Below are 24,805 nucleotides of genomic sequence, written 5' to 3' on the forward strand. Positions count from 1 at the left end.
AAGAGGCACACATGTAGGCTTCACAGAATTTTTCTGGTGTCCACACTAAGAGACCACAAGGCTTAGTCTTGTGAATTTTATAAAAATTCTCAACCTAAAGCCGGCTGGAGGGTGGGGAGAGGGCTGTAGTGTTGTTCCTGGACAGCTCCTGGGGCTCCCGAAGAGGCAGCAGCACAGGTAGTGTGTTAGAACCGAAGGCAGTTCAGGGACTCTAGCTCCGCACCAGAGGTTGGAACAGCAATACCAGCCCTGGCTCAAATGTAGACAGAGGCTGGTCCACTCATGGTGGACCTCACTGGATCTCCAGACCTAGTCCTGGAGGGCGATCTTCACAAAGAGGGTGGCTGATGGATGTTGATCTCCATTCTTGGACAAGAGGTGGACATGGCGATATCCTGGTGGGAAGGACAGCTCTAGTCAGTCAGAGAGGATGCTCAAGGGATAGCAAGCTGTAGGCCAACAGAAACCAAGCCCTTCCTCCTGTTCCTGGCTGGCCCTCCCTCGGACCAACACTCACCCTGCTTGAGGCTGTTCCAGGGGATGGTACTCTGGCCAATAAAGTCATTCTTAGAAGAAGCATCATAATCTTCTACTACAAAGCGCACGAGGGCCAGGTCAGGCACGGCTACCTCAAACTCGAACTCTGTGTCCCACCATGGGTTGAAACCTAGAAGGACAGGGACCATATCAACAGCAGGGACACAAGTACCAGTAGTCTGGCCCAACCCAGGCCCAACATATACATACCATTATTGGTGATAACTGCAGTCTGGCGGCTGGCCACGTCCCGGCCCACACCATGGATCTCCACTGTCACCTTGGGGTCCACAATTGAATTCTTATTCTTATTGACTTTTGGCAGTTGCTGTCCAGAGATAATCTGAGGAGAGGCAGAGACAATGAGAGTTCAGGAATGGCAGTGAGGACAAAGTAAGCTCCACGGGCACTTGTCCCTCCTGTGCCTGGCCATGCCCAGCCATACCCGAACGCGGAGCTGCTTCCGAGCCCACCAGGGCCCCTGAGTCAGGGCACGTGAGTTGAAGTTAGTGTTAGGATCTCTCAGGAAAGCAGGTTTCAGCACGTACCCACAGGCCCCATTGTCCTGGAAGCGGCCCAGGTACACGTCCATCTCTGATCCAGGGGTTTGGAAGTTCAGAGCCACTAGAGGTGGGACAAACAAGTCACATGCTGTGTACTGGCCTTGGGGTCCTAGAGGCCTGCTCAGGTTACACTGAGGTCTAGGGTCCTATGTGAGTTAGAAGCAGGATCCAACATCCCTCATGTTCTGTATCTCTTCAACCACATGAACTGACCCACTAAACTGACCACACATTCCATCTCTTTGTATGTGTGTGGTGTATATGTGTAATATATGTGTATACTCAAATGGGTGTGTGCACATGTAAGTACATGTGGAGGCCGGAGGTCAATGTTGGGTGTCTTCAGTTGCTCTCCACTTTAATTTTTGAGATTGAGCCTTTCACTAAACCTACAGCTCACCAATTCTGCTAAGCTGGCTGGCCAGTGGGCTCTAGAGACAACCCGTCCTCCATGCTGGAATTACAGATGTGTGCCCCCACTCATGGCTTTCTACATGGGTTCTGGGGAATCCCAACTCAGGGCTTCATGCTTATGTGGCAATCACTTTGCTGACAGCCATCTTCCCAGCCTGTTTTATTGTTTTTTGAGGAAGGGTCTCATGTAGTAGCCCAAGCTGGCCTTGAACTCACTATGTAGCTAAAAATGACCTCCAACTCTTGATCCTGTACTCCCAGCTTCATGTATGCTAGGCAAGCACTCTAACAGCTGTGATACACTCTCAGCCCCACACATCCCATTTCTGATGGCAAAGTTCAAAGGGGTGGTATGCACTCCAGACACAGACTTGTTGTGTAGGTAGTATTTCCATGCCCATCTCATGGCTTGCATCCAACCCTGGTTAGATCTCCAGACCTCTCATCTCATGGCCTTCATAATTCCAGGTGTCTGGTCCACACGACCAAGGGCTCTTTCTAATCTCCCTCCAGTCCCAGGTGGCTCATACCGATCTGGCAGCCCCCATTCCACATTTCCACAGGGCTGTAGTTAGAGGAGTCTGTCCTCCATCCAGCTGGGTAGATCCTGCTCAGGTGGCCCACATTATGGCGAACAAAGCCATTTCCTGAGAAGAGGTAGGGATGGGTCAGCAGTGAAGGCCTCCTAGTGGACCCAAGACCTTCCTGGCCAGTTCTGTCCAGACTTGGGTCCACTACAGGGGCAGAGAGCAGGTCCAACCTTGACCAGTCCGGATGGCCAGGACTGTATGCCTTCAAGAACAGGGGCTCACCTGACTCTTGGAGCAGCCGGAGGGCACGGTTTTCAGAGAATGAGGCCATCTCATAGAACGCCTGCCCAGAGGTGTTAGGACCAGAGAAGCCACCAAAGTGGACGCTCTTGCAGTAAATGACCATGTCAGAGAGTTCTGGAACAAGCCTGAGCTTATCCTCCTGGGGGCCATGGGAAGGCCCAAGTTAGAGCCAGAGGGTGGGGCAGCGTGAGCACTGAATGCCAGAAACCCAGGTAACAGAGAGAGAGAAACAGAGACAGAGAGGCAGACAGACAGAGACAGGGGGCAGAGGGTCTGAATGGCAGCCTCAGAGAACCAAGACAAGGTAACGGTCCCATGGGCAATGGCAGTAGGTAGAGCCTGGGGCTGCCCCCCACCCACAGCTTCCTCCAGAACCTTGGGCTTGTGCTGCACTCGGCTCCGTACAGCCTCATCTTCCATCTCAGCAGCCTCATCTTCATCAGACACATCAGTGGCCTCAGGGCCGTCTCCCCCTCCAATAGGTAGTAGCCCTCCAAACTTTTTCCCTTTCAGCAGGATCTTGCCCTTCAGTTGCTAGGGATGGAGGGACAACTGGTCAGGACCCATCTGGCCACCCAGACCAGGTACCTTCCCTGACTTCAAGGCATCCTAGTCCCCATCCCTGTACCTCAGGGGAAGGCAGGCTCGTGGTAACCCCATCCAGTGGCCGGTCCAACAGCATGGACCCTAGGATGGTCCTCAGATGACGGGCCATTACTCGCTGCTGTTCCAGGCTGCAGTGGTTCTCCAGTGACAGGATGACTGGGTAGGGGGATGCCTGGAGGCCCCAAGATGCATTAGAAGGGACTGTTTACCCCTAGCATCCTCTCCTCACCCCCATGGGCACACCCAACCTTGAAGGCATAGTCCCGGATGGCCCTGAGCACGTCACAGAAGAGAATCTTAGAGGTGAAAGTGTAGCCATGGTAAATGATGGGCTCCTGGTTGGGCCCATCCCAGCAGTCGAGCTCCAGGCAGCGGCAGCCTTTGCACAGAGCCCTGCAGGGAGGGATGACGGCTGGGCTAGGACCCTCCAGGTCCTGTCCGGGCTCCCACCCTGACTTGCCCTTAAAGTTTCCTGGCCCGCACCGGATGTAGGCCTCCGTGCTGCTGGGGCCTGTGATCTGGTCTTCCAGCAGGTAGGTGTTGTGAGATGAGGACACTAGATAGTGGCTGAGCGGCTGGTCCATGTCCTGGTAGACGCGTCGATGTGCTAGGCTGAAGGCACTGCCATCAGCCGATAGCAGATACATGAGGAAGCCGTCCTTGGTCATTTGCCGCTGAGCCTTGGCTAGAGAGGAAGGAGCCAACGTTGCAAGTCAGAGCTGGCTGCCCTGGGTGTCTTGTGGCTGCCCACCACCATGGAAGAGGAGCCCTTTCTCTGCTCTGCTTGCCTACCCATCCTCTGCTAGTCTGCAATTCTGGGGAGCAGAAGTCTCGGTCTCCTAGTGAGGCTGTGGTTACAGTGTGGTGCAGACCTGTCTGTTCCTCTTCTTCTGTCCTTTTATTCTAGAAGCTTCAAAAGCAGGGTGTCCTCTCCTTCTCTGCTCCCCCAGAGTATGTGAAAATGGGTATTGAATATAGGGTCTTAAGCACTCTAGCACTAAGCTGTAGCCCCAACCCTCTTTTCACTTTGTATTTTGAGACATGGTCTCTTTAAGTTGCCCAGGCTGGCTTTGAACTATATAGAGCAAGACTCCATCTTCCCTAGGCCATGTTTCAAAGCTGGATCCAGAATACACATGGAGAAGGCAGCAGAGGCTTTCTCAGCCACTTCTATGTCTTGGGGAAGTTCCTTAAAGGAGGAACTGAAGGGAGGTGAGGCCCAGACAGGGGCAAGGATGCTAGAGCCCTCTTGTCCATCCACCTGCTTTCACAGGATGGCCACACACTGACCATCCTCACACACTGACTGGTCCTCCAGCCCCATTCTGTCTGTCTGAGGTTCCCTCGGGTGGGGTTCCTGAGTCGTGTGACCCTGGGACTGCCAGGTCCTCACCAGTTTCATTGGGCTCATAGCGCTCAATGAGGGACAGGGCCAGTGCTGGCCCCGCTGCCTCCTCCCTCTGCTGATGCTGCAGGAACGTCACTAGCTTATCCACTGTCAGGGTCTCGGAGGAGCCCGCAGCTTCCGCAAAGGCTCGGTCAATCTCGTCCCGCTGGGTTAGCATCCTGTAGAAGGCCTCAATCTCTTCATCCTCCAGCGAGTCTGTCTGGGAGTGGTCACATTCCTGCAAAGCCAGCAGAGCTGGTGAGCAGGGCTCAGAGCAGGCCTTGGGAAAGGAGTAAAGCCCCTCTGCCATGCGGAGCCAGCTCACCCTGAAGATCTTCCGGGCATAGTTGTCGTCCACCTGTATGTTGAGCTCCTTCAGGAAGTTCTGCAGCTCCTTGAAGCTCATCTTGTTGTCCTTGTTTTTGTCAGCTTTTCGCAAGCAGGAGTGAATCCAGCTGGGCAAGACGTAAGGAAAGAACCCAGCAAACCTGATACCCACCAAAGCCCCAGCCATGTGAAGACACAGACACCTGTGGACATGGCTCCCTGCAGGACTCAAATCCACACAGCAGAGCAAGATGTGGCAGCTTTTGCAGGAAAAAGTTGCATCCTATTGGGGGCCCTTCCCTTCCATCCCCTCCCCTCCCCTCCCCTTCCCCTTTCCCTTCCCCTTCTGTCCCCTCTCCTTTCCCTCCCTCCCCTCCCCTCCCCTCCCTTCCTCTTCCTTTTCCTTCTTTTTTTCCCTCTTTTTTGTGTCTGTTTGGTACTGGGGATTGAATGTGGGGTCTCACACAAGCATTCTACTATTGAATATTCTATCTCCAATTCTTTTTTAAAATTTTATTTATTATTTTAATTTTATGTATGTGCATGTATTGCCTGCATGTAGGTAAGTGCACCCGTGCCGTGCAATGCCCACTGAGGTCAGAAGAGGCTGTCGGATCCCTTGGGACTGGAGTTATGGACAGTTGTTAGCTGCCATGTGGGTGCTGGGATTTGAACCCGGGTTTTCTGCAAGAGCAACCAGAGATCTTAACCCCTGAGCCATCTCTCCAGCCCCCAATTCCTTTTAACTTTGTACTTTGATACAGATCTCATTAAGTTGCCCAAGCTGGACGTGAATTCATTTTTAAGGCTTTGTTTGTTTGTTTGTTTACTTATTTGTATTAGTGTTTTGACTGCATGTCTATAAGTATACCATGTATGTGACTGGTGCCTGTGGAGACCAGAAGAGGGTGTCAGGTCCCCTGAAACTGAAATTATGGATAGTTGTTAACCACCACATAGGTGCTGGGAACCATACCTGGGTCCTCCTTTCAAAATCTTGTTTGGCTTCTTTGCAAGAAATTGGAAAACTGATCTTAAAATACATATGGGAAGTCAAGGGACCCAGACTGGCCAAAACAATCTTTCAAAACAAAGAACAAATTTGGAGGACTCACACTTCCTGATTTCAAAGCTTACTACAAAGTTACAGGAGCTAAAACAGTGTGGTGCAAGGATGTTGTACTCGGGGACGTAGAGACAGACAGAGATGTGGAACAGAGCTTAGAGTGCAGAGTAAGTCTCCTTGTTTACAGTCAACAGATCTCTGACAATGGTGTCAGAACAAACCAATGAGGCAAGAATAGTATTTTCAGGCCCATGATTTGACACAGTGGGTAAAGGTATGTATCACCAGGTTTGGCCACCTGAATTCAGTTCCTGGGACCATATGATAGAAGCAGAGAACCAACTTCTACAAGCTGTCCTCTGACCTCCACACAGCACCATGGCAAGTGTGGATGCATGAATAAGTAAATGTAGTTAAAAATAATTCCAAAAAAAGAACAATTTTTCAACAAACAGTGCTGGAACAACCGTATATCTAACTGCAAGAAGAAAACAAACTAGATTACCTAGCTCACACCACACACAAAAATGAACAGAAAATGGATCTGAGACTTAAATGTAAGAGCTGACACAATAAGACCCTTGAGGAAAATATGAGTAAATTTTCACTACTTTGAACTATGCAAAGCCTTCATCGCAAAAAGCACAAATAACAAAGGGAAAAACAGAATAAGTAAAAATGTTTTCTAAAAACAGATTGAAGGAATCATCTCTTGTGAAACCGAAGTTACACTGAATCAAAACTAAAACCTTTTAGTTTTGCTTCAAAAATACTATCATGATAAAGATAACCCACAGAAAAGGAGAAACTGCAAAATCTATACCTCATTAGACTTATGTCTGGAACATATGAAGAGTTTTCCTTACAATTCAGTAAGAAAAGACAAAGAACCCAATCCCAAAAGGGGCAAAGAACCTTAAAAAATATTTCTCCAAGGAAGACATACTGAAGGGGCTGGGGAGATGGCTGAGTATGCATCTTGCCGAGCAAGCATGAGGAACTGAGTTCAGTATCCAGAGCCCATGTAAAAACACAGTCATGGTGGGATCTACCTGTAATCCAGAACTAGGGAGGCAGAGACAGGATCACTGGGACTTGCTGGCCAGCCAGTCTAGCCAATTAGCCCATCAGTGAGTGCCAGGTTCAGTGAGAGATCCTGTCTCAAACAAATAATGTGGAGCTGTCCTCCAAGGCTCAGGGATCATCACAGAAGACGAGGCAGAAAGATTGCGAGAGCCAGAGGAGGTAGACGATCACAAGGAAAACAGAGTTTTCCAGCTGGGCTGGGTTCATATGAACTCACAGCAATGCTGACAGCATGCACAAGTTCCATGCAAGTTCACACTAGACAAAATTCCAGCACAGACGTGGGGAAGTCAGTAAAAAACCCCAACACTACCCGAGGAACTATTGGTAACCAATGGCTGCTGGGAGGGGGAGAGTCAGTCTTAAGAGTGAGACTCTTGGTAGGTTGACCAGGCTCCAGTGGATGGACTCACACTGAAGGACATTTGGGGATACAAATTAGATTCTATATTACATTAAATTTGGCAGGGGGTGTAGTAAGGGGAGGTGCAGATAGGGTGAGGATCTAAATATGATCAAAATACACTGTATGAAAATCACAAAAATCCAATTTTAAAAAATGGAAAAAGGTGGAGAGTGACATCTGATGTCGACCTTTTGTCTTCATATGTATGTGCACACAGACCACACAGACACACACACATGGAAGGTATACAGAGGCATCTAGAAATACTCAACATCACTAATCATAAGGGGAAACTCCAGTGAGAAGCTACCTCACACTCACTGGAGTGACGACTGTAAAACATACAAACAAAACCCAGACAATATCAAGTGTTAGTGAGATTCAGGCAAACTGGAACCACCATGCGCTGTGTTTGAGTAAAAAACCGGACAGCTGCATGGAAACATTAGGATGGTTCCTTTAACACTGGTAAACAGAACTACCACATGGTTCCACAATTCCATTTTTGAATACATACCCAGAAGAAATGAAACAAGATGTCAGAGATATTTGTGTGCCCATTTTCACAGCAGTATTATTTATGATAGCCCTCAAAATAAAAGCAACCCAAGTACCCATAATGGCTGAATGGAGAAATAAGATGTGGTATAGACATACTGCGGAATATTATTCAGCCTGAAAAAGGACAAAACATTTTCATGCTACAACATGCATGAGTTTTGAGAATATTAAGTGAAGTAAACCATCACGAAAATAGATACTGTTGGAGTCCACTCATAGGCAGTACCTAGAGTAGTTGTATTCATAGAGAAAGGAACTAGAATAGTGGTTGTCAGGGGCCTAGGGATGGATGAATGAGGAATTAGCATTCAATGGGTATAACTTCAGTTTTGCAAGATGAACAGAGTTCCAGAGGTTGGTTGCAACACAATGTGATTGCACTTTACACTCCTGAATTAAACACTTAAAATGGTTAAGATATTCTCCAAACTAAATTGATCTCTGTATCCAGAAAGAGCTTGTGTCTTTACATTAACACTTCGTGCCTTCAGGAAATTTAAAGAAAAAGAAAATTATGATCACCATCTCAAAAAAAAAGGTTAAGATATTAACATTTATGTTATATGAATTTTATCAAAATAGAGAGCAAAAGGAAATAAGTTGTGGTGGTGCACACCAGTCATTCCAGCACTTGAGATGCTCAGGACTGTGAGTCCCAGGCAAATCTGGGCTACCCTAAATGGTAAGAGAGGTAAAGGCACTCACCACCAAGTCTGACAACCCCAGTTCCATCCCTGGAACCCACATGGTGGAAGGAGAGAACCAACTCATGCAAGTTGTCCTCTGATTTCCACATGCGAGCTATGGCACACATGTACCCACACATATGCTCACGTAATTTTAAAACATGAACTAAACAAATAAACAAATAAATAAATAAATAGATCTACTTTTAAAAAGCTTAACAACCACAAAGTGGACAAAGAGTATAGAGAAGATATACAAATGACCTATAAACACATGTAAAAATGCTCAGCTATTAACCTTGTTTTTTGAGACAGGGTTTCTTTTTTTTAATTTTTTTATGTGTACGCATGTATTGCCCACATGTAGGTAAGTGCACCCTAGTCGTGCAATGCCTGAGGAGGACAGAAGAGGCTATTGGATCCCCTGGAACTGGAGTTACCGACACTTGTTAGCTGCCATATGGGGCCGAGATTCGAACCCGGGTCTTCTGCAAGAACAGTCAGTCTCCAACAGAGTTGGAGAGCCAACTCTCCAGCCCCGAGACAGGGTTTCTTACTGGCCTGGAACTCACAATTAATTAGGCTAGGCTGGTTGGCTAGGAATCCCCAGGGACCCACCTGTTTCTGCTTCTGCTTCCTCAGTGCTGGGATTATAAGCTTGTTCACGACATCTGGCTTTTTACATGTATTCTGAGGATCAAACTCAGGTCTTCATGCTTCCATGACAAGTGCTTTACCAACTGAGCCATTGCCCTGACTTTAGCTTCATCACTTGTGTTAATTTTATGGTATGTGAATTCTCTCTCCATAAAGCTGTCATAAAAAGGAATCTTTCCTACTTCCCTTCTGCCATGGATGGAATTATGTCCCCCTAAAATTCATATTTGAAGCTCTAACCCCCAATATGATATTCCAATATTACCTTTGGAAGGTAATTTGGTTTATATGAGGTCATGAGGGCAGGGCCCTGATGAGAGGATCAGTGCCTCTTAGGAAGTGCTTTTTCTCTACTTCATGTGAGGATATAGTGAGAAGGTAGCCATCTACAAACAAGGGAGAGGGTCCTCACCAGAACTGACCATTCAGACTTTCAGCATCTAGAACCATGGAAATAAACTTGTGTTGAGACACCCAGCCTATGTGTGATGTGTAATCTTCAGTGTCAACTTCCCTGGATTTTGAATCACCTAGGAGACACACCTCTGGATGTATCTTTGGGGGACTATCCAGAGTTTAAATGAGAAGGGAAGACCCATTTAAATGTGGGCCACACAGTTCCATGGACTGGCGTCCCAGGTCAAAAAAAGAGGGAAAAGGAGAAAGTGAGCTGAGTACCAACATTCATCTTCCTCTGCTTCCTGACTGCAGATACAATGAAACCAGCTGTCGCATGCTCCCACCACCATGCCTTTCCCACCATGATGGACTGTATTCCCTCAAACCATGAGCCAGAGCAAACCCTTCCTCCCTGAAGTTGCTTTTGTCAAGTACCACAGTCACAAAAGTAACTAATAAACTCTGGTATTTTGTTATGGCAACCCAAAGTGACTAAAACCTCTTCCATAGTTGGCCAGACTACACAAGGGAAACTGCTGCCTGTCCACAGGCCAGCCCCGGGCCCACTGTCACCTAAAGGATACTGCTGTAGCTTCTGTCTCTGGTTCATGGAGCCTGAGTGATGGATGATCTTGCGCAGGCCCTGCACCCAATGCTGGACATCAGCTGATGACGGGGCAATGAGGTCCAGTGTATTGCGCTGGTCCTTGAAGACAATGGAGAAGCAGCGGTCCTCGGGCACATCACGTGCAAACTTCTCCAGGCCTTCTGTGCGGCGTCCCATCCGTACCTCTTGAATGTCCTCGATGGAGACTACAAGGGGATGAGAGAGCAGAGTACATTGTGAGACCAGGCCTCAGACACAGCCAAGGACACAGGGGAGAGGGGCATAGCTTAGAGATACCGCCAGGCTTGTGGCTCAGACCTTGAGTCCAGAAAGAAGGGAGAGGAGCCACAGGGCAGAGGAGTGGGGACTAAAAGGAGAAAGATTGAAGTGGAGGCAGTGTAGAAACACATAGGAAGGGATAGAGACAGAGATCTTAGGATAGGAAGGGCAGCAAGGGCCCAGGCCCATGGTCTCAGTAATGGAGGAAGCAGGCGCTGGGAGAAGACAAGGGCAGAACAGGCCTCTTAGATGGGGAGGGGCCATTCTGGGGCTTGGTGCCAGTGACAGAAATGGGCCACACACTTTCCTCATTGTACTGGACTTTGGACCCCCTCAGCCATGAGAGTCTCTGGGCCATTCTGCTGACCACTCAGGAAATGGATGGCCACTCTTAGTCCTGATCCTAGGGTCTGGGACATAAGCCCAAAGCTAGAGAAAAAAGTGCTGTATACACTCTCAGTTCCAGCTTCAGGGAGCCCCTCGACAGAAGGGTCCAGGAAGGTCCTCCCCTCCAGGGCACCAAGACACAGAGTGGAGGGTGCCCCTTGGGGGTCTTAGAGATGGCATCATTTTGCCCTTAGGATCCTGAGGAGGGTCCTCTCATCAAAGCCAGCGTTCCAAGATTCAGGGAGAAATAAGACCCTATGTGCCACCATGACAATGTGCCCTCTACAGTCTGACTGAGAGCCCACCTCATGCTAAGCCTCCCCACAGCAGGATCCAGGATTGCCCCTACCCCACTCCATATTGAATCCTAAAGCAGCTCTGCCTGGAAATCAACTTGTCCCTCCCCAAGCCTCCCTGTCTTGAGTGCCCAGGGGCCTCCCAGTCACCTGCAGGCCCACATGTGTGGCATGTGCCCAGCCTGGGCCACAGCCTCTGAAGAGTGGGACACATGAGCCCTGCACCATCTGTGGTGCAGAGTGTATTCCTGCTTAATCCCTCTCTGCCTTGCTAGGCAGCTAGAGCCACCCTGGGTGAGGAGTGAAAACAGGAAGCTCAGGCCATGGAGCCCCCAGGGCCAACGCCTTCACTGACTGGGAGGGAAAGGACGGCTGCCTTCACTCAGCTGATAATAGTCAACTAGGAACCAATTTTAGGGTATGCCACTCAAGAGAAATGGGGGGATGTGCCGCTCCTCCATCACCTGGACTCAGTTTCCCCAAGGGCAAGGTACAGCAGAGGCCCAGAAAAGATCAGTACAAACACAGCCTGCTCAACATGAGACCTGTCCCAGGCATCTGAGTTGGAAGCAAGCCTTTCAATGTGCTCCTCACCTGAGCACAAGGGCACTCTCTGCCCGTGGATCTGTCACCTGAATGGTCCCCCTCTCAGCCTGGCTTCCTCACCTCTGCTCACATGAAAGACTTTCCCCACCCACCCCAGTATGAGGGAGGGCTGCTGCTGGAAGGGCATGGGGAGGGTCCTCCTCTTATTCCTACTCCCTCACCCATCCCCTTCCAAGCACCAAGTGCACACATGAATCCATGCACATGTATTCATAGGCAGTAGGACCCAGGAATCCCCACAGCTCCAATGAAAGACCCCTGTTCCCACCATGTCCCCATCCATCAGCAGCTAACAGGAAGCCCTGTATCAAGGCAGAAGCCCAGTATAGGAGCCTGTCTGGAGCCACAGACAGGGGCAAGGTCAGGGATCACTCCTGTGCTGGGAGGCAGCAGGGGTAGAGGCAAGCTCAGGGTGGTATTCTTTTTTCTTTGCTCTTTTTTTGTTTGTTTTGTTTTGTTTTTTTTTGTTTTGGAAACAGTGTCTCATGTATGCCAAACTGGTCTTGAACTCGATGATGGTTGAATTTTTAATGCCCCAGCTTCTACTGCCCAAAGTACTGAGATTACAGGCTTATGCCACCACATCCAGTTTATGTGGTGCTGGGGATTGAACCCAGAGCTTCATGCATGTTAGGCAAGCACTCTACCAACTGAGCTACTTCTCTCCCACTGTGAAGGTAGCTGAAGCAAAAGGATCAGGAGTTCATCCTATGGAAAAGCTTGGAGTCCCACCCTCAGCTACACAGTGAGTTTAAGGCCAGCCTGGGCTATGTGAGATCTTGTCCAAAACAACAATGAACAGGGGCTGGAGAGATGCTCAGCAGTTAAGAGCACTAGCTGCTCTTACAGAGGACCCAGGTTTAGTTCTCAACACCCACATGGTGGCTCATAGTCATCCCTAACTCCAGTTCCAGGAGATCCAGTACCAAGGGATCCAACGCCCTCTTCTGGCCTCTGTGGACACTGCATGCAGATGGTACAGTTACATACATGCAGACAAAACAGTCATATACAAGAAAATAAAATATAAAAATAAATAAAATAGATATAAATATGAATGAAAACATAAATCCCGCAAAATTATATATTACATATCATTATATATATTTTACATATTACATATATATTAGCTAAAATGAAATAAAAGTTAAAACCCAGTTCCTTGGTCACAGTGGCCACATGTCAAGGGCCCATTAGCCTCTTGAAGTGATGGTTCCCATACTGCAGGCAGGGGGCCAGTTCCATCCTTACAGAGTTCTACTGGCGACACTGGTCTAACATGTCCCCACCAGTAAAGGTGCCAGAACTTTCGGGAGTTCTTGAATTAAAGGACATGTCTACAAAGCTCCTCTAAAACCTTTCAGACCTTCTCCATTTGTAAACCCACCCCCTCAACTTTGGGTTCCTGAGCCTTTACAGAAGCTCTCAGAAAGACTACAGGGCCACAGTCTCATGGGAGTGTCCCAGCCCTGGGCTCTCTCTGAGTCTCAGTCCTGCTCCACCCTAGCCTTCCAAGGCTCTAATTCCAGGAGAGCTCAGTCTTCTGAGCCCCACCTCACACACTGGCCACTGATACCCGGAAGTGTCTTATCTGTCTCCGGACTTTGGGCCTAGCTTTTGGCCTGCCACACCTGGAGGGCTGACCTGCCTACTTTTCCTCCTGCCATAACTGCCTAGGCAACACCTGTGAGTTCAAACAATCTTGTCCAGCTCTCCTTGCTGTTCCTCACCTGTGGTCATAGTTATATATCCCCAACCCCAAATTCCTTTAGCTCCCATGATTGCCCTCTATGACCTCTATGACCATTGTAGGCCTCAGTTTCCCCACAGGTGATTTAACTGGCACTTTTCCCTAACCCTAGCCAGCCTAACCCTCCTCATTTCAGGCCTTTGTTGCATGAATGGTCCGTGCTGGACAGGACTTCAGTTTCCCCATCTGTAGTTATGGTCCACTCTACCCCATCCACACCCTACCCCTTCCCTGTGGCCCAGGGCACTCACACAGCTGGGACTCTGGGGACCTCATGACCTTGCGGGACTCCTGCCAGATGGTCTTGCAGTCCTCCTGCAACTTGTAGAAGCGCTCTCGCCGCCATGAGCTGGACTTCACCTTTAGGAGCTGGCTGCCTTTCAGCAGGGCCTGTAGGTCCTGGTCATCCTGCAAGCCTGAGAGAGTCAATGCTAGTGAGATGCCACTTCCTCCACCAATGTCCCTCCTGCCTGCAGCCCCAGCTGGTCTTGTGGATTTCTGTACCTTGTCAGAGCCCACTTTCATCAGCCTCATCCTCAGCTATATGTCTCCCTCCTTTGCCCACACAGAAGTTCCCCTAAGCCCTCACTCCTTCAGGGAAAATCTTTCCGTACCTAAGAAGAGCTTTCCTGCACACTGCCCCCCCCCCACACTTAACACTGAACCCAGGGTATTTTCACAGGAGAGGCAAGTATTTTACCACTATGCTACATTCTCCTCCCCTCTATCCTTAAGCACTGTAATCTGTCCCCAAGATCTGGATGAACAGCTAGTTCAAGAATCAGTGGTTCCTGGGAGAGCAGGACCCTAGGAAATGGCCTGACTCCGAGTAAAATGAAATGAACCTCAGGCCTTCATGGAGCCAAACCTCCCACTTTCAATGTCTCCAGAGTCATTTGTGCCTTGGTTCAGACACTCTTTCTGACCAGATATGTGACTTGGGCAAGTGACTTCATGTGGTTGGTTTTTGTCATGTGGTTGGCATTGTCTATCAAATGGGATCATCCTGGGAATGGTGGTGCACACCTTTGATCCCAGAACTCCAGAAGCAGAGGCAGGCAGATCTCTATGAGTTCAAGGCCAGTCTGGTCTACATAGTGAGTTCCAGGTCAGCCAGGGCTACATAGTGAGACCCTGTCTCAACACACACACACACACACACACACACACACACACACACACACAAATAATAACGTGCATCTTAGAGGAGAGTTCCATGTTTAACTGAATGCATGAATCACCGGTCTCAAGGCCAGAGCAGCTTTACTTCTTGGGGCAAACCTTATGGTTGCTGTGAGACCCTTGGGCCTATTTCAGCTAGTCTCTTCCTGTGTACCCCACCCTTGACTACAGTCTACTTGAGTGATCTCTGATCTTCATCCTCAGAAGAGAATGATGAATCCACTATGGATCATATTTGACCTGCTGGAATGGCCCTGTCCCTTCCTCCCCAGTCCCTACCATAGAGGACCCTGGGTCTGGGATCCCTCAGTGTACTGTTAAGGCAGACCTCAGTCTTTTTAGGGCCCATAGGGAGGACAGAACCCTGACTAGTTGTCTCTCTCCCGCTCAGGTCTTATGCTGTTCTCAGAGAAGCAGAGTGCCTTGGGTTATGGATTCCCAAAGATTCAATGACTTTTCTCTTGACAGACCCAGATGGGAGGCACCAGAGAACACTAAGCCTGGTCCCTCAGGAGTCCTCATCTGCAAACAGATCTTGTACCAAGGGTGATGAAGGAGATCTCCTCCCTGTACCTTAATAACTCATCAATGTGATCCAGATGTAGATACACCTATAAGGTGGTATGTGCACATGCACACAAGTGTGTCTATGCCACCCTCACCACACACAGTTCAGCAGCTAGCTTTCTTCAAATTCAATTGGCCACCTCACTTCTGTACCTAAAACTATATGGCCCAACAGAATAGTGGTATCAGGGATTTTAGCTGTCCCATTTGAGGGGCTGGAGTGTAAGCCTGTGTTGGAGAGTCCTCACAAAACCATAGGCTTCTTTGAGCCCAGATCGTCCACCCGTGATATCCAGTTTTTCCATGTTCTTTGCTTCCCGGACTGACTTTTCCACATGATCTGCAGGCCTGAACTGCTTCCCTGGGCCTCAGTCACCCACATCTTCCTTATCTCTCCTCAGGCTCCTAGTTCTAATTGGGAGTGATCCCCGAGCTAACATCCACCCTCGATGGCTTCAAGAGACTCCTTTCCTCCCTCTGCTTTTGTTCCCTCATCACACCTTGGGGAGAACGCTATCAGAGAAAGAATTCCTGGACTGCAGAGGTGATGGTCATGTCGCATGCCCCCACCTTCATCCCAGGTGTGCCAACTCACTTCCAGAAGATGATCTGCCTTAATATGGGCAGTTCTCTTTCGGTGCAAGGGGAGACCTGGAAAAGGAGAGGAGAGGGAGGGCTCCTACAGAATGTCCCAAACAGAGAGAGGGTTAGGGAGTTTCCAGACTGTCAAAGCAGAGGTCCACCTCTGGCCTCCGCTGGAAGATTCCACTATCCTTTCTGAGGCTGAGGTATTACTGGGAGGGGCCTCTTCTGACCATCTGCCAGCACTCTGTCCCCTGAACTGGACAAACAGCTAAGCAAGCTGCTGCTAACAGCACAGAAGGGAAGGTGAGCCCCACCCTCTTGTTCTGGAAAAAAACCGCGAAGAGCTGACAAGTTCATCCTGTCCTGGAGCCAGGCTGTGGCCCTGTCGGCGGGGTCAGGCGGAGATAAGCCCCCAATGCTGACCAAGTGGGCCAAGATAATTCCAGAAGGTGGATAACTACTGCTCTTCACTAACCAGGAAATCTGGGCAGGAACTTCTACTGCTAAGCCTCCATGGGGATAGTGGGCACTTCTTTCCTGATTCTGAAGTCTCGGGGTGGCTTAACCCAGGACCCTTACTCTCTTATCACGCAAAAAGTCTACAGGAACTCCTCACCTAGCCCCACTCATTCAGCCTTTGGAGGATGGGACAAGCTGTGAGCTCAAAGGCCTCATTAATCTGCACAGGTTAACCACCCACAGGAAGTGACCACATATAGAGGGGGAAAGGGGGTTACTACAGGTGCCAGTGACAAGCTAGGAGTGCCAGGAATTCTGCCCCTATTCCCAAGGTGATGCATGATGAAGATACTGGACCTGGGACCCACAATGACACACAGCTACAGTGAGAGACAGCTGTACTGATAACTGTCACATACCACACCACCACACACAACCACACACTCTCAGACACAACCTGGAGTCAAACACAGGAACCCAATACCCCTCACAACTATCCACTGTCATACAGAGTTACATTATTGCTCATTTTCACATACAGGCCCACCACATACAGTGCAGGAATGTCATTATCTTAGTAATAACAGCAGCCGCCACAATAATGGCTAATATTTGAATAGGATACTGTCCCCAGCACATGTATTTAATCCCCCTCAACAACCCTATGAAGAAAGGCAGTATCATTAGCCCATTTTATAGATGAGGAAGTTGAGGTTCAAGGAAGTTGCATGGCAGAGTCAGGACTCAGAAGTAGGCAGGCTGCTCCCAGGGTCAGAGGTACGAAACATGCAGCCACCACTCAAAGACAGTGCCACAGGGCATCAGAAAATCCACACCAGGACCAGATGTGGTGGCACACACCTTTAATCCCACCACTCAGGAGGCAGAGGCAGGTGGATCTCTGTGAGATCGAGGTCAGCCTGGTCTACATAGCAAGTTCCAGGCCAGCTGGGGCTATAGGAGACCCTGTCTCAAAAAAGGAAAGAAAAAAGGAAGAAAGGAAGAAAGGAAGAAGGGAAGGAAGGTCCACACCATAGCACAGAGTGCAGTCATTCAGTCACTTTGGGTCACACAGTCACATGTCACACAGGGTACACGCAGACACATTACAGACTATCATCCCTACACAATGGTCTCACAGTACAACGTATGACAGAATCACCCAGTCACCCCTGGGTCACCCACTGTCACTTGTCACAGGTACACATTTGCCCAGCATCACAACTGGATCTCTACAGAGTTATACCAGTTAAAGGGGGGCGCCACATACCCAGAGGTGCCTCAGAAATTTGAACACAGGAGGGGTTGTTGTTAATGAGCAGGGAGACTGGGAGAGCTGAGATTGATCAAGAGAGGGAGGTGTCTAATACCCCTAATACCTCCACGCACCCCCACTGCAAACAACCCCAAGGAAGTACTAAACAGATTCAATAAAAGGTTCAAAGGCTCAGGGCTAAGTAGTCCGTGTCCTGTCGCAGCTGCCTTCCTATTCCCCGGCAGTGTCCCCTGCACCCCTTACCCAGCCTCTGCCCATTGAGCGCCGCCACCTTGCGGCTCTGCTCCTGCAGGTAGAGTTCCCTGGAGCGGGTCAGCCTCCGCTTCCGGCTCGGGACCCCCAGGCACTGCATGGTGTCCTCCCGCGCCTCAGCCTGGGTGACTCTAGCTCAGAAGCAGGCCAGTCCAGCAGGCGACCTAGCCGCGAGAAGGCGGAGCTAGCCCGGAGGAGGGGCGTGGCTGAGGCCCTAGAGGCGGGGCGCGAGGGAAAAAAAATGCCGACCAGGAGGCGGAGCCAGCTCCGAATGGGCGTGACCAATGGCCAAACGAGATGGGAGGAGGCCAGAACATAGGCGGGGGAGGCGGGACCAACCAGAACCCGGGAGGCGCGGCAGGGAAGGCTGGCCCAACTCCCGGTGTAGCCAGAGAGGGCCTGGAGTTTCTGATCCTCGTGCCTCCACCTCCCGAGTGTTAGAATTGCTAGCATGGTTTGACGGGAGGCAGAGGCTGCCAAACCCACAACCCAGGAAGCAAAAGCAGAGGCCAGAAAGCGGGCTGGAGGCGGGGCCAGGACCAGGAGGCTACGTGGAGGCAGAGCCACACCCGGGAAGCACACTGAGGGCGGAGCCAGAGCCCGGGAGGCGAGCAGGGGAGGAGCCTGTGCAGGAAAGGCGGAGTCCAGGCAGGGACGGGAGGAGCTTCGGCTTGGGAGGGCGTGTGAGTGTGGGCAGGGAAGCCTGTGGGGTGGAGCCTGGGCCTGGACCGCCCAAAGCCAGCTCAGAGGTCCGTGGAGGACACCAGGGCTGGGCGGCTAAGGAATTCCTGGTGGGCTGCAGAGTTTAGCGGACACTCGAGAGGGGCGGGATCAGGCGGAGCCGGGGCTACGCAGCCCGCCCAAACTCTTAACTTCAGTTACTCAATTGATTGTGATTTAGCTTGTTGTTGCCCCACTTGTTTCCTTCTGTTTACCTGAAAGTGCCAGATGCGAATGCAATTCTTTATTTAAAAAAAAAAATGCTGACCTCAGAAAGAGTCTATTCATGCAGGCTTGCCTTGAATAGACCAGAAGGTCTGCAACTTTGTAAAAACTGTGTGACGGGAGCGCCTGGGAACAGTGGGGCCTTTCATCTGCACTACAACTTCTCTTTCATTCACACAGCAATTACTTAAGTGAGTCCCTACAGAGCAGGAGGGTCAGGACACCACCCAGAGGCCAGACTTACCCCTTCTTTACCCTCTGCCCCTGTAAAGCTCCCCACTGGTTTCACTGAAGTAACAACAGTGAGTCATTGGCAAAGCCAGTTTTTGGCACGGACAAGCACAGCAATAATAAAAAAAAAAAAACTGAAGTACAGAGTGACTTGTCTACAGTCACACCAAAAAATAAGTAATGAGCAAAGCACTTAAATGTAGGCTGAAAATATGGACACAAGAAAGCTTTTTATTTGGAGTGGGGATGAGCAGAGCACAAGAGTACAGGGTAGCCCACATTATAAGAAACCACTTAGGGAGTTCTTAACCAGAACAAAGATCTCCTAGGATCCATGGATACTATCTCAGTAAAATGAGTTTCCTTTGAATTTTTTTTTTTTTTGGTCTTTTTTTGAGACAGGGTCTCCCTGCAGCCCCAACTAGCCTGGAATTCACTATGTAGACCAGGTTGGCCTTGAACTCCCAGAGATTCACCTGCCTCTGCCTCCCAAGTGCTGGGATTAAAGGTATGCGCCATGACACCTGGCCACCTTTGAATTCTTGAGCACTTTATTTTATACATCTAAAATCATAATCCTATGAGCACGGTGGCTCACACCTGTAACCCCAGCACTCGGGAGGAAAAGGCAGGAGTGTAGTGAGTTCGAGGTCAACTTGGGCTACATAGTGAGCTCCAGACCACTCTGGGCTACAAAGTGAGATCCTGTCTAAAAAACAATAAAAATAAAACAAAAACAAAACCTCAAATAGCCAGCAACAACAAAACTTTGGGAAGGTTCACAGATTGTCCCTAACTCTCCAAATGGCCTATGGTACAAAAAAGTTTAAAAGCAATGTGGATAGTGTGCATCTATGTAGCATCGTCCTAGAACCCCAGGGACAGACAGCTTTGAAACATAACTAAGGTGGATGGGGAGCTGGCCACCCCCACTTTGTAACCATCATTTCTTGGAAGCTCTGGCTTTTAAGAAACCTAGAATTCCCAAGACCATTAATGCTGTTTGAGACAGGATCTCAAGTATCCTCCCCTGACCTCCAATTCCCTCCGTAGCTGAGGATGACCTTGAACTTCTGATCTTCCTCCTACCTCCATTTCCCACATGCTAGAATTGCAAGCATGTACCACCATGCCAGGTTTATGAGGTGCTGGGGTTTGAACCCCGGGCATGGTGCATGCTAGGCAAGCACTCTGCCAATTAAGTCCTCAGCCCCCATTAATATTTTATCCAGACAATATCCCCTGTGAAAAAATATATTGCAATCCCATGGGTGAGAAAAAAGCTCAGGAAGGGGAAAAGGCTACATTGTAAGTAATAGCAAAGCTAGGGTTGGAGCCTTGGGCTCTTCAGATCAAAATGAGGCCGCTCCACCTTTCAGTTTTACAAAATGCCAGTTTTGGTTTGTCTATTTGCTTGTTTTTGGTTGTTTGAGACAGGGTTTCCCTGTAGCCCCAGCTGACCTGGAACTCACTATGTAGACCAGGCCGGTGCCAATCTCACAGAGATCCACCTCCCTCTGCCTTCCAAGAGCTGGGATTAAAGGCCACGTGTGCCACAAAGCCTGGCAAAATGCCAGCTCTTGCTACAGGACAAGTGGACCAGGTGTGGGGAAGTTGGTGAAGGTGAATGTTTCCTGTGAAGGGAAGGTGCTGGGAGGGCATGACTTTTCAGGCACATCTGGGAACCTACTGGGGATGCAGTCCAAGCTTATCTAAAATAGAGTGAAGGATGTGGGGTGAAGGTGAAGAGGATGGGAACTGAAGCATCAATTGTTGGGTGTCAGAGGCACTAGAAAGAGCCCCTTGGTTTGTGCATCCAATTATAGCCACACTTGCCTTTGGTAGGGACTGCCCTATGGTGTGCCACTGTCCATCTCCCAAACAACTATTGGCAACAACTTGCAAGGTAACTTGAGGAGGTGCCCCTTCAAGACCAGACACTGTTCCACCTACCTGATGTTATCTCATCCCATCCTCATAGAAACCCTGTGAAGTAGGTAGTGTTCTTCCCCCATTTTTCAGATTAAGAAACTAAGACACATGGAAGCCAAGGGATTTGACAGACATGAAAAAGAAAAAAAAAAAAAGACAAGACAAACTCAGGTATTTGTCTCTTGAATTGATGTCTTTATACTACATTGCCTCTGTATGCATATGAGGTACGACTATGCACGCATATGGCGCAACTCCAGGTGAGTCCACAGATCTCCAGCAAATGGAAGGGACATTCCTGCAGCAGACCCCCAAATGACCAAGCAGGAAAGTGTGGGCAGGCAGCACAAGGAAGTATAGCAGCTAACCTGGAATAGCACAGGCCACAGCGACCACCCTCTCCCACCAGTTCTCCTAGAGAGGTTGTTGCTCCCCCATCTGGTTTGCAGTATAGGCAGGAGGTGAGTGACAGAGGTCAATGAGGATGCCAAGCTAGAAGTGGTGAGGCCCACAGGTCCATCAGCTTGGGGTCACAGTGTTCATTCCAGCCCTACAGGAAGGACTTGATTGAGTCACACATCAGAAGGCTGGTCTCAAACAGGATGAGCCAGCCTGGTCAAGCGGATGCCACCAGACTGGGAGGCTCGGATTGAGCCTCCATGTGTCTTGGGAAAGATACCAGCGCTGCCCCAGGGAAGAAACAGGGCAGGGACATAGACACCACACGGAGGTTAGCGCGCTTGTTACAATATGACCCAAGGGCAGCTGTGGTGTCAAAGGCTCCGAGGGCCCCTGAGCATGAGGCAGGCAGGGAAGAGGTGGCAGTCTGGAAGGTCGACTGCAATAGCTAACAGAGAGTGCAGAGTCCTCACTGTGGTCCTCTGAGCTACCTGCTCTTCCTTCCCACCAGTCTATAAGGAGCTCTAAAAACACCTCTAGCCTCTGAAGAGGGGGCAGTGGGAGGGGCAGGGACCTAGCCCAACAAGGTGACTTTAAGAAACCCTGGCTAACTGGGCTCTGGGAACCAGGTGGAGGTCAATTTGGACAAAACACAAAACAGACTGGGGACTGGTTGCCGGGCACACCTCTAGAGGAGTGGAGTGGAGGGTTGGTGAGCACAAAAATCTACAACCAGGTAGTGGAAGGAGAGAACAGATTCCCAAAAGTTGTAGAACACACACACACACACACACACACACACACACACACACACACACACACACTGTAATTTTTAAACAATCCACAACCTCAAGGATACTGGAATAAAGTGGGATATAAAGTTAAGACGTGGAGTGGTGTGATGGGGGCAGGGTTTGCTGAGTTGGTAGATGACCCCGGGGTCATGATGGAGAAAGGCCCTCAAGTGTGGGTGGGTTTCCCACGTCCCTTTCCTGAAAGCCGTTAAAACTTGCAGGCAGGAACCTCAGCTTCCCTCTCAGCTAGAGGGACAGCCAGATAGGAGGAAACAAAGCCGCCTGGACAAAGGACCAAGCCGCAAGGCAGTTCTAGCTGAGACCTGACCCAGTCCCGCCAGGAGGGTCAGCACACCAGATCTCGCGGTTCCTCCCAGCCCTGACATTTCTGACTGTTTTCTGCCCTGGGCAGTGAAGGCTGCAGGGCTCGACCTCAGCCAATCTTGCACACCTCCTCCTTGCCCCACCCCCTTACACCCTCACCCCGCCACACCCGCGCGGCTCGACGCGGTCCAGGCACGCCCGAGCTTTAGGAAGCCTCTACCGACAAACCAGACCGGACCGGCAGGAAGACTGAGATTTGGGTCCTTCAAGGATGCTGTGTCCTAGACTGTGGAGCCCAGACTATTAAAAATCAGGATAAAAGAGAACCCTCGAGAGAAAAGTCTTTAGACTTGTATGTCTCCCCGATCTCTTGGGCCAGATTTGGGGACAAGTTTGGAAACGCCCAAGGTGGTGCCTGACGCGGGCTGAGATTTCCCGGATCCCGCAAAGGGCGGAGGAGAAGGTGTCGGGCGGTGCCCCAGCAGCCCGAGGAGCTGCTATCTCTGCCCGCTGCGGGGACCCGCTTTCCCCGATACGGTCCCTGCAGGGTCTCCCCTGCGACCGGGACACTCACCGTGCAGAGTCAGGAAGTCCCGACCCGAGTCCATGCCAGTCCGCGCGCCCGGCGGGCGGGGGACACGTGAGCTGCAACTGCGCGGGCGGCCTGGGGTCCGAGCGCAGGGCGGTGCGGGGACCCGACTGGACTGTGGTGGGAGGAGGCCGGGGGTGGGTCCATGAAACCACCCCGCCCCCGGAGCCCGCCAACCGGCGCCTCTCCCCGCCCCCTCCTGGAGACCGGGAAAGGAGGACCGGCTCGGGGCCGGGAAGACTGGCCAACCCTGGCCAGGGCTTGGGCCAGTGGGTGCGCCCGGGCCAGAAATAGTCGATTCCTCCCTCTTCCTCCACCGCTGCCACCCACAGGCCCTGTTATTACCGCGGGCTGCCGGCCCCACGCCCTGCCTGTGGGCCCCTCGCTTGGGTTCTTGAGGATGCAGGCAAGAATCTGGTCTCAGGCCGGAAAGGGATCTCGTGAGGTTCGATATCTAAGGGTCCAGCCAGATCGTTTCTTAAGGGAGCCAGGGCGTCTAGCTATCTAGCCCTGCAGTCTGAGTTCCCTTCAGCAAAATGGGTGCAGGGGCCAGTATGAGAGGTTTAGTGAGAGCAAAACCTAGACTTTGTCAGGAGAGGTTCCCCTTCCTCTCTTTGGAAGACTCTTCAACCCCGGAAATGCCTTTCGTTGGGGTGGGAGGAGGATAGGAAGCAGGTGCAAGCAGCCCATCTTTTAGCTCTCACACTCTAGGGGACCCAGCGATCTACAGGCCCAGCTGGGAGGGGAGGCCCTTCAGAGTCTCTTTGGATGGCCTACCAGGGGGCTGTCTGGACCAGCATCCCCTAATGGACACCACCCCCCTCAATTCTTGAACCTAGAAGCTTTATACAGCCCCAGGGAAAATTCAGGGATCCTGCTGATGACCACACCTAGGAAGAACCACTGGGGAGGGGTGGGCTCTGACTGAAAATACCCCTGAGGCTGTCCTCTAGGACAGCATCAACCCCCAGACCTCTTGGGCTGATGAAGGCAATGATAGCATCTGGCCAGAAAGCTAGTTGGTTTCTCCTGGAGGATGCTGGGTTCACCTTAGCCCCTTCTCTTCTGGCACAACCAGGGTTTTAGCGACCTTGAGTATGCCATGTGAAAAATCTGGAGGGCAGTCTTCAGGCTCTAAGCATTGAGACGGGGGCTTTAGAGAACCACCCAATGTTCATGCACACCACAGTATGAGGCTGGCCCCTTATCTAGCACTCAGCTCTAGTCCTGCTGCCTTGGGCAGGAGACATACCAGAGCCTCCCTAGGCTGACCTTCCACAGCTAGGGCTGTATTCCATGAGTGGGGAGCAAGTCCACCTGGTAGGCACCATTGTGGACTCAGGTGGGGGTGGGAAGATGAGATTCCCCTTCTCTGTCCTCCCTTCTCTCTCTCCAATGCCCCCCTCCTTGAGCCTAAGAGCCTCGCACCTGGGTCCCTGAGTCCCTTGAGGCCTGCCAAGAACTCTCTTCAGTGAGTTGCCTCCTGAGGCCCAGCTCCTCTTCCCAGGCAGAGACAATGAATTCCTGACACCAGTAGTTGGCCTGGCTTTGTCTCCAGTGTTATTCCTGCTTCTTGTCATTTCTTGTCTCTGGGTCCTGGGCACCAAACCAGGGTATTATCTAGGACTTGGGCTCTCCCTCTGCCCCAGCTGGGGTTTATAGTAGATTCTTCCCCCCTACATACCCCAAACTCACTTGAAACAGGTCCTTCTCTGGCCTTCAGTGTACACATAGGAGCTGATGCCTTCTCCCTGGCCTGGGGTTGCCAGGCAGGATAGGCATGCTGACTCAGAGCTAGCCCAAGCAACCAGGTTCTG

General features: G+C 50.6%; 1 protein-coding gene across 2 annotated transcripts; it reads right to left on the bottom strand.

Moving 5' to 3' along the window:
- Nucleotides 1–62: 62 nt before the first annotated feature.
- On the bottom strand, nt 63–23,130 carry Plcd1 (phospholipase C delta 1). 2 transcript variants are annotated; one of them, XM_008855102.3, is made up of 15 exons: nt 22,974–23,130; nt 13,705–13,869; nt 10,113–10,341; nt 4,666–4,795; nt 4,347–4,578; nt 3,437–3,638; nt 3,202–3,346; nt 2,976–3,125; nt 2,723–2,881; nt 2,327–2,486; nt 2,045–2,161; nt 983–1,161; nt 748–880; nt 518–667; nt 63–395 (listed from the first exon to the last, which is right to left on the bottom strand). In XM_008855102.3, exons 1-15 carry the CDS (start codon nt 23,005–23,007, stop codon nt 310–312), a joined length of 2,271 nt encoding a protein of 756 aa, XP_008853324.1. In that variant the 5' UTR covers nt 23,008–23,130; the 3' UTR covers nt 63–309. The 2 variants fall into 2 exon arrangements, with proteins under 2 accessions (XP_008853324.1, XP_029413035.1); XM_029557175.1 differs by lacking the exon at nt 22,974–23,130 and adding an exon at nt 17,766–17,953.
- Between the last annotated feature and the right edge of the window lie 1,675 nt (nt 23,131–24,805).

This window comes from Nannospalax galili, unplaced genomic scaffold (genome assembly GCF_000622305.1).
Source record: "Nannospalax galili isolate Female #2095 unplaced genomic scaffold, S.galili_v1.0 scaffold2008, whole genome shotgun sequence".
Classification (NCBI taxonomy): Eukaryota; Metazoa; Chordata; class Mammalia; order Rodentia; family Spalacidae; genus Nannospalax; species Nannospalax galili.

What these genes read in the sequence shown, in the direction of transcription:
- Plcd1 (XM_029557175.1), bottom strand. Translation starts at nt 17,874, where the DNA reads ATGCAGTGCCTGGGGGTCCCGAGCCGGAAGCGGAGGCTGACCCGCTCC. An exon ending in GCTCAATGGGCAGAGGCTGG is followed by an intron (nt 13,870 to 17,765) that starts GTAAGGGGTGCA and finishes TGACTCTCTCAG; the next exon opens with GCTTGCAGGATGACCAGGAC. An exon ending in GGAAGCAGCTCCGCGTTCGG is followed by an intron (nt 881 to 982) that starts GTATGGCTGGGC and finishes GCCTCTCCTCAG; the next exon opens with ATTATCTCTGGACAGCAACT.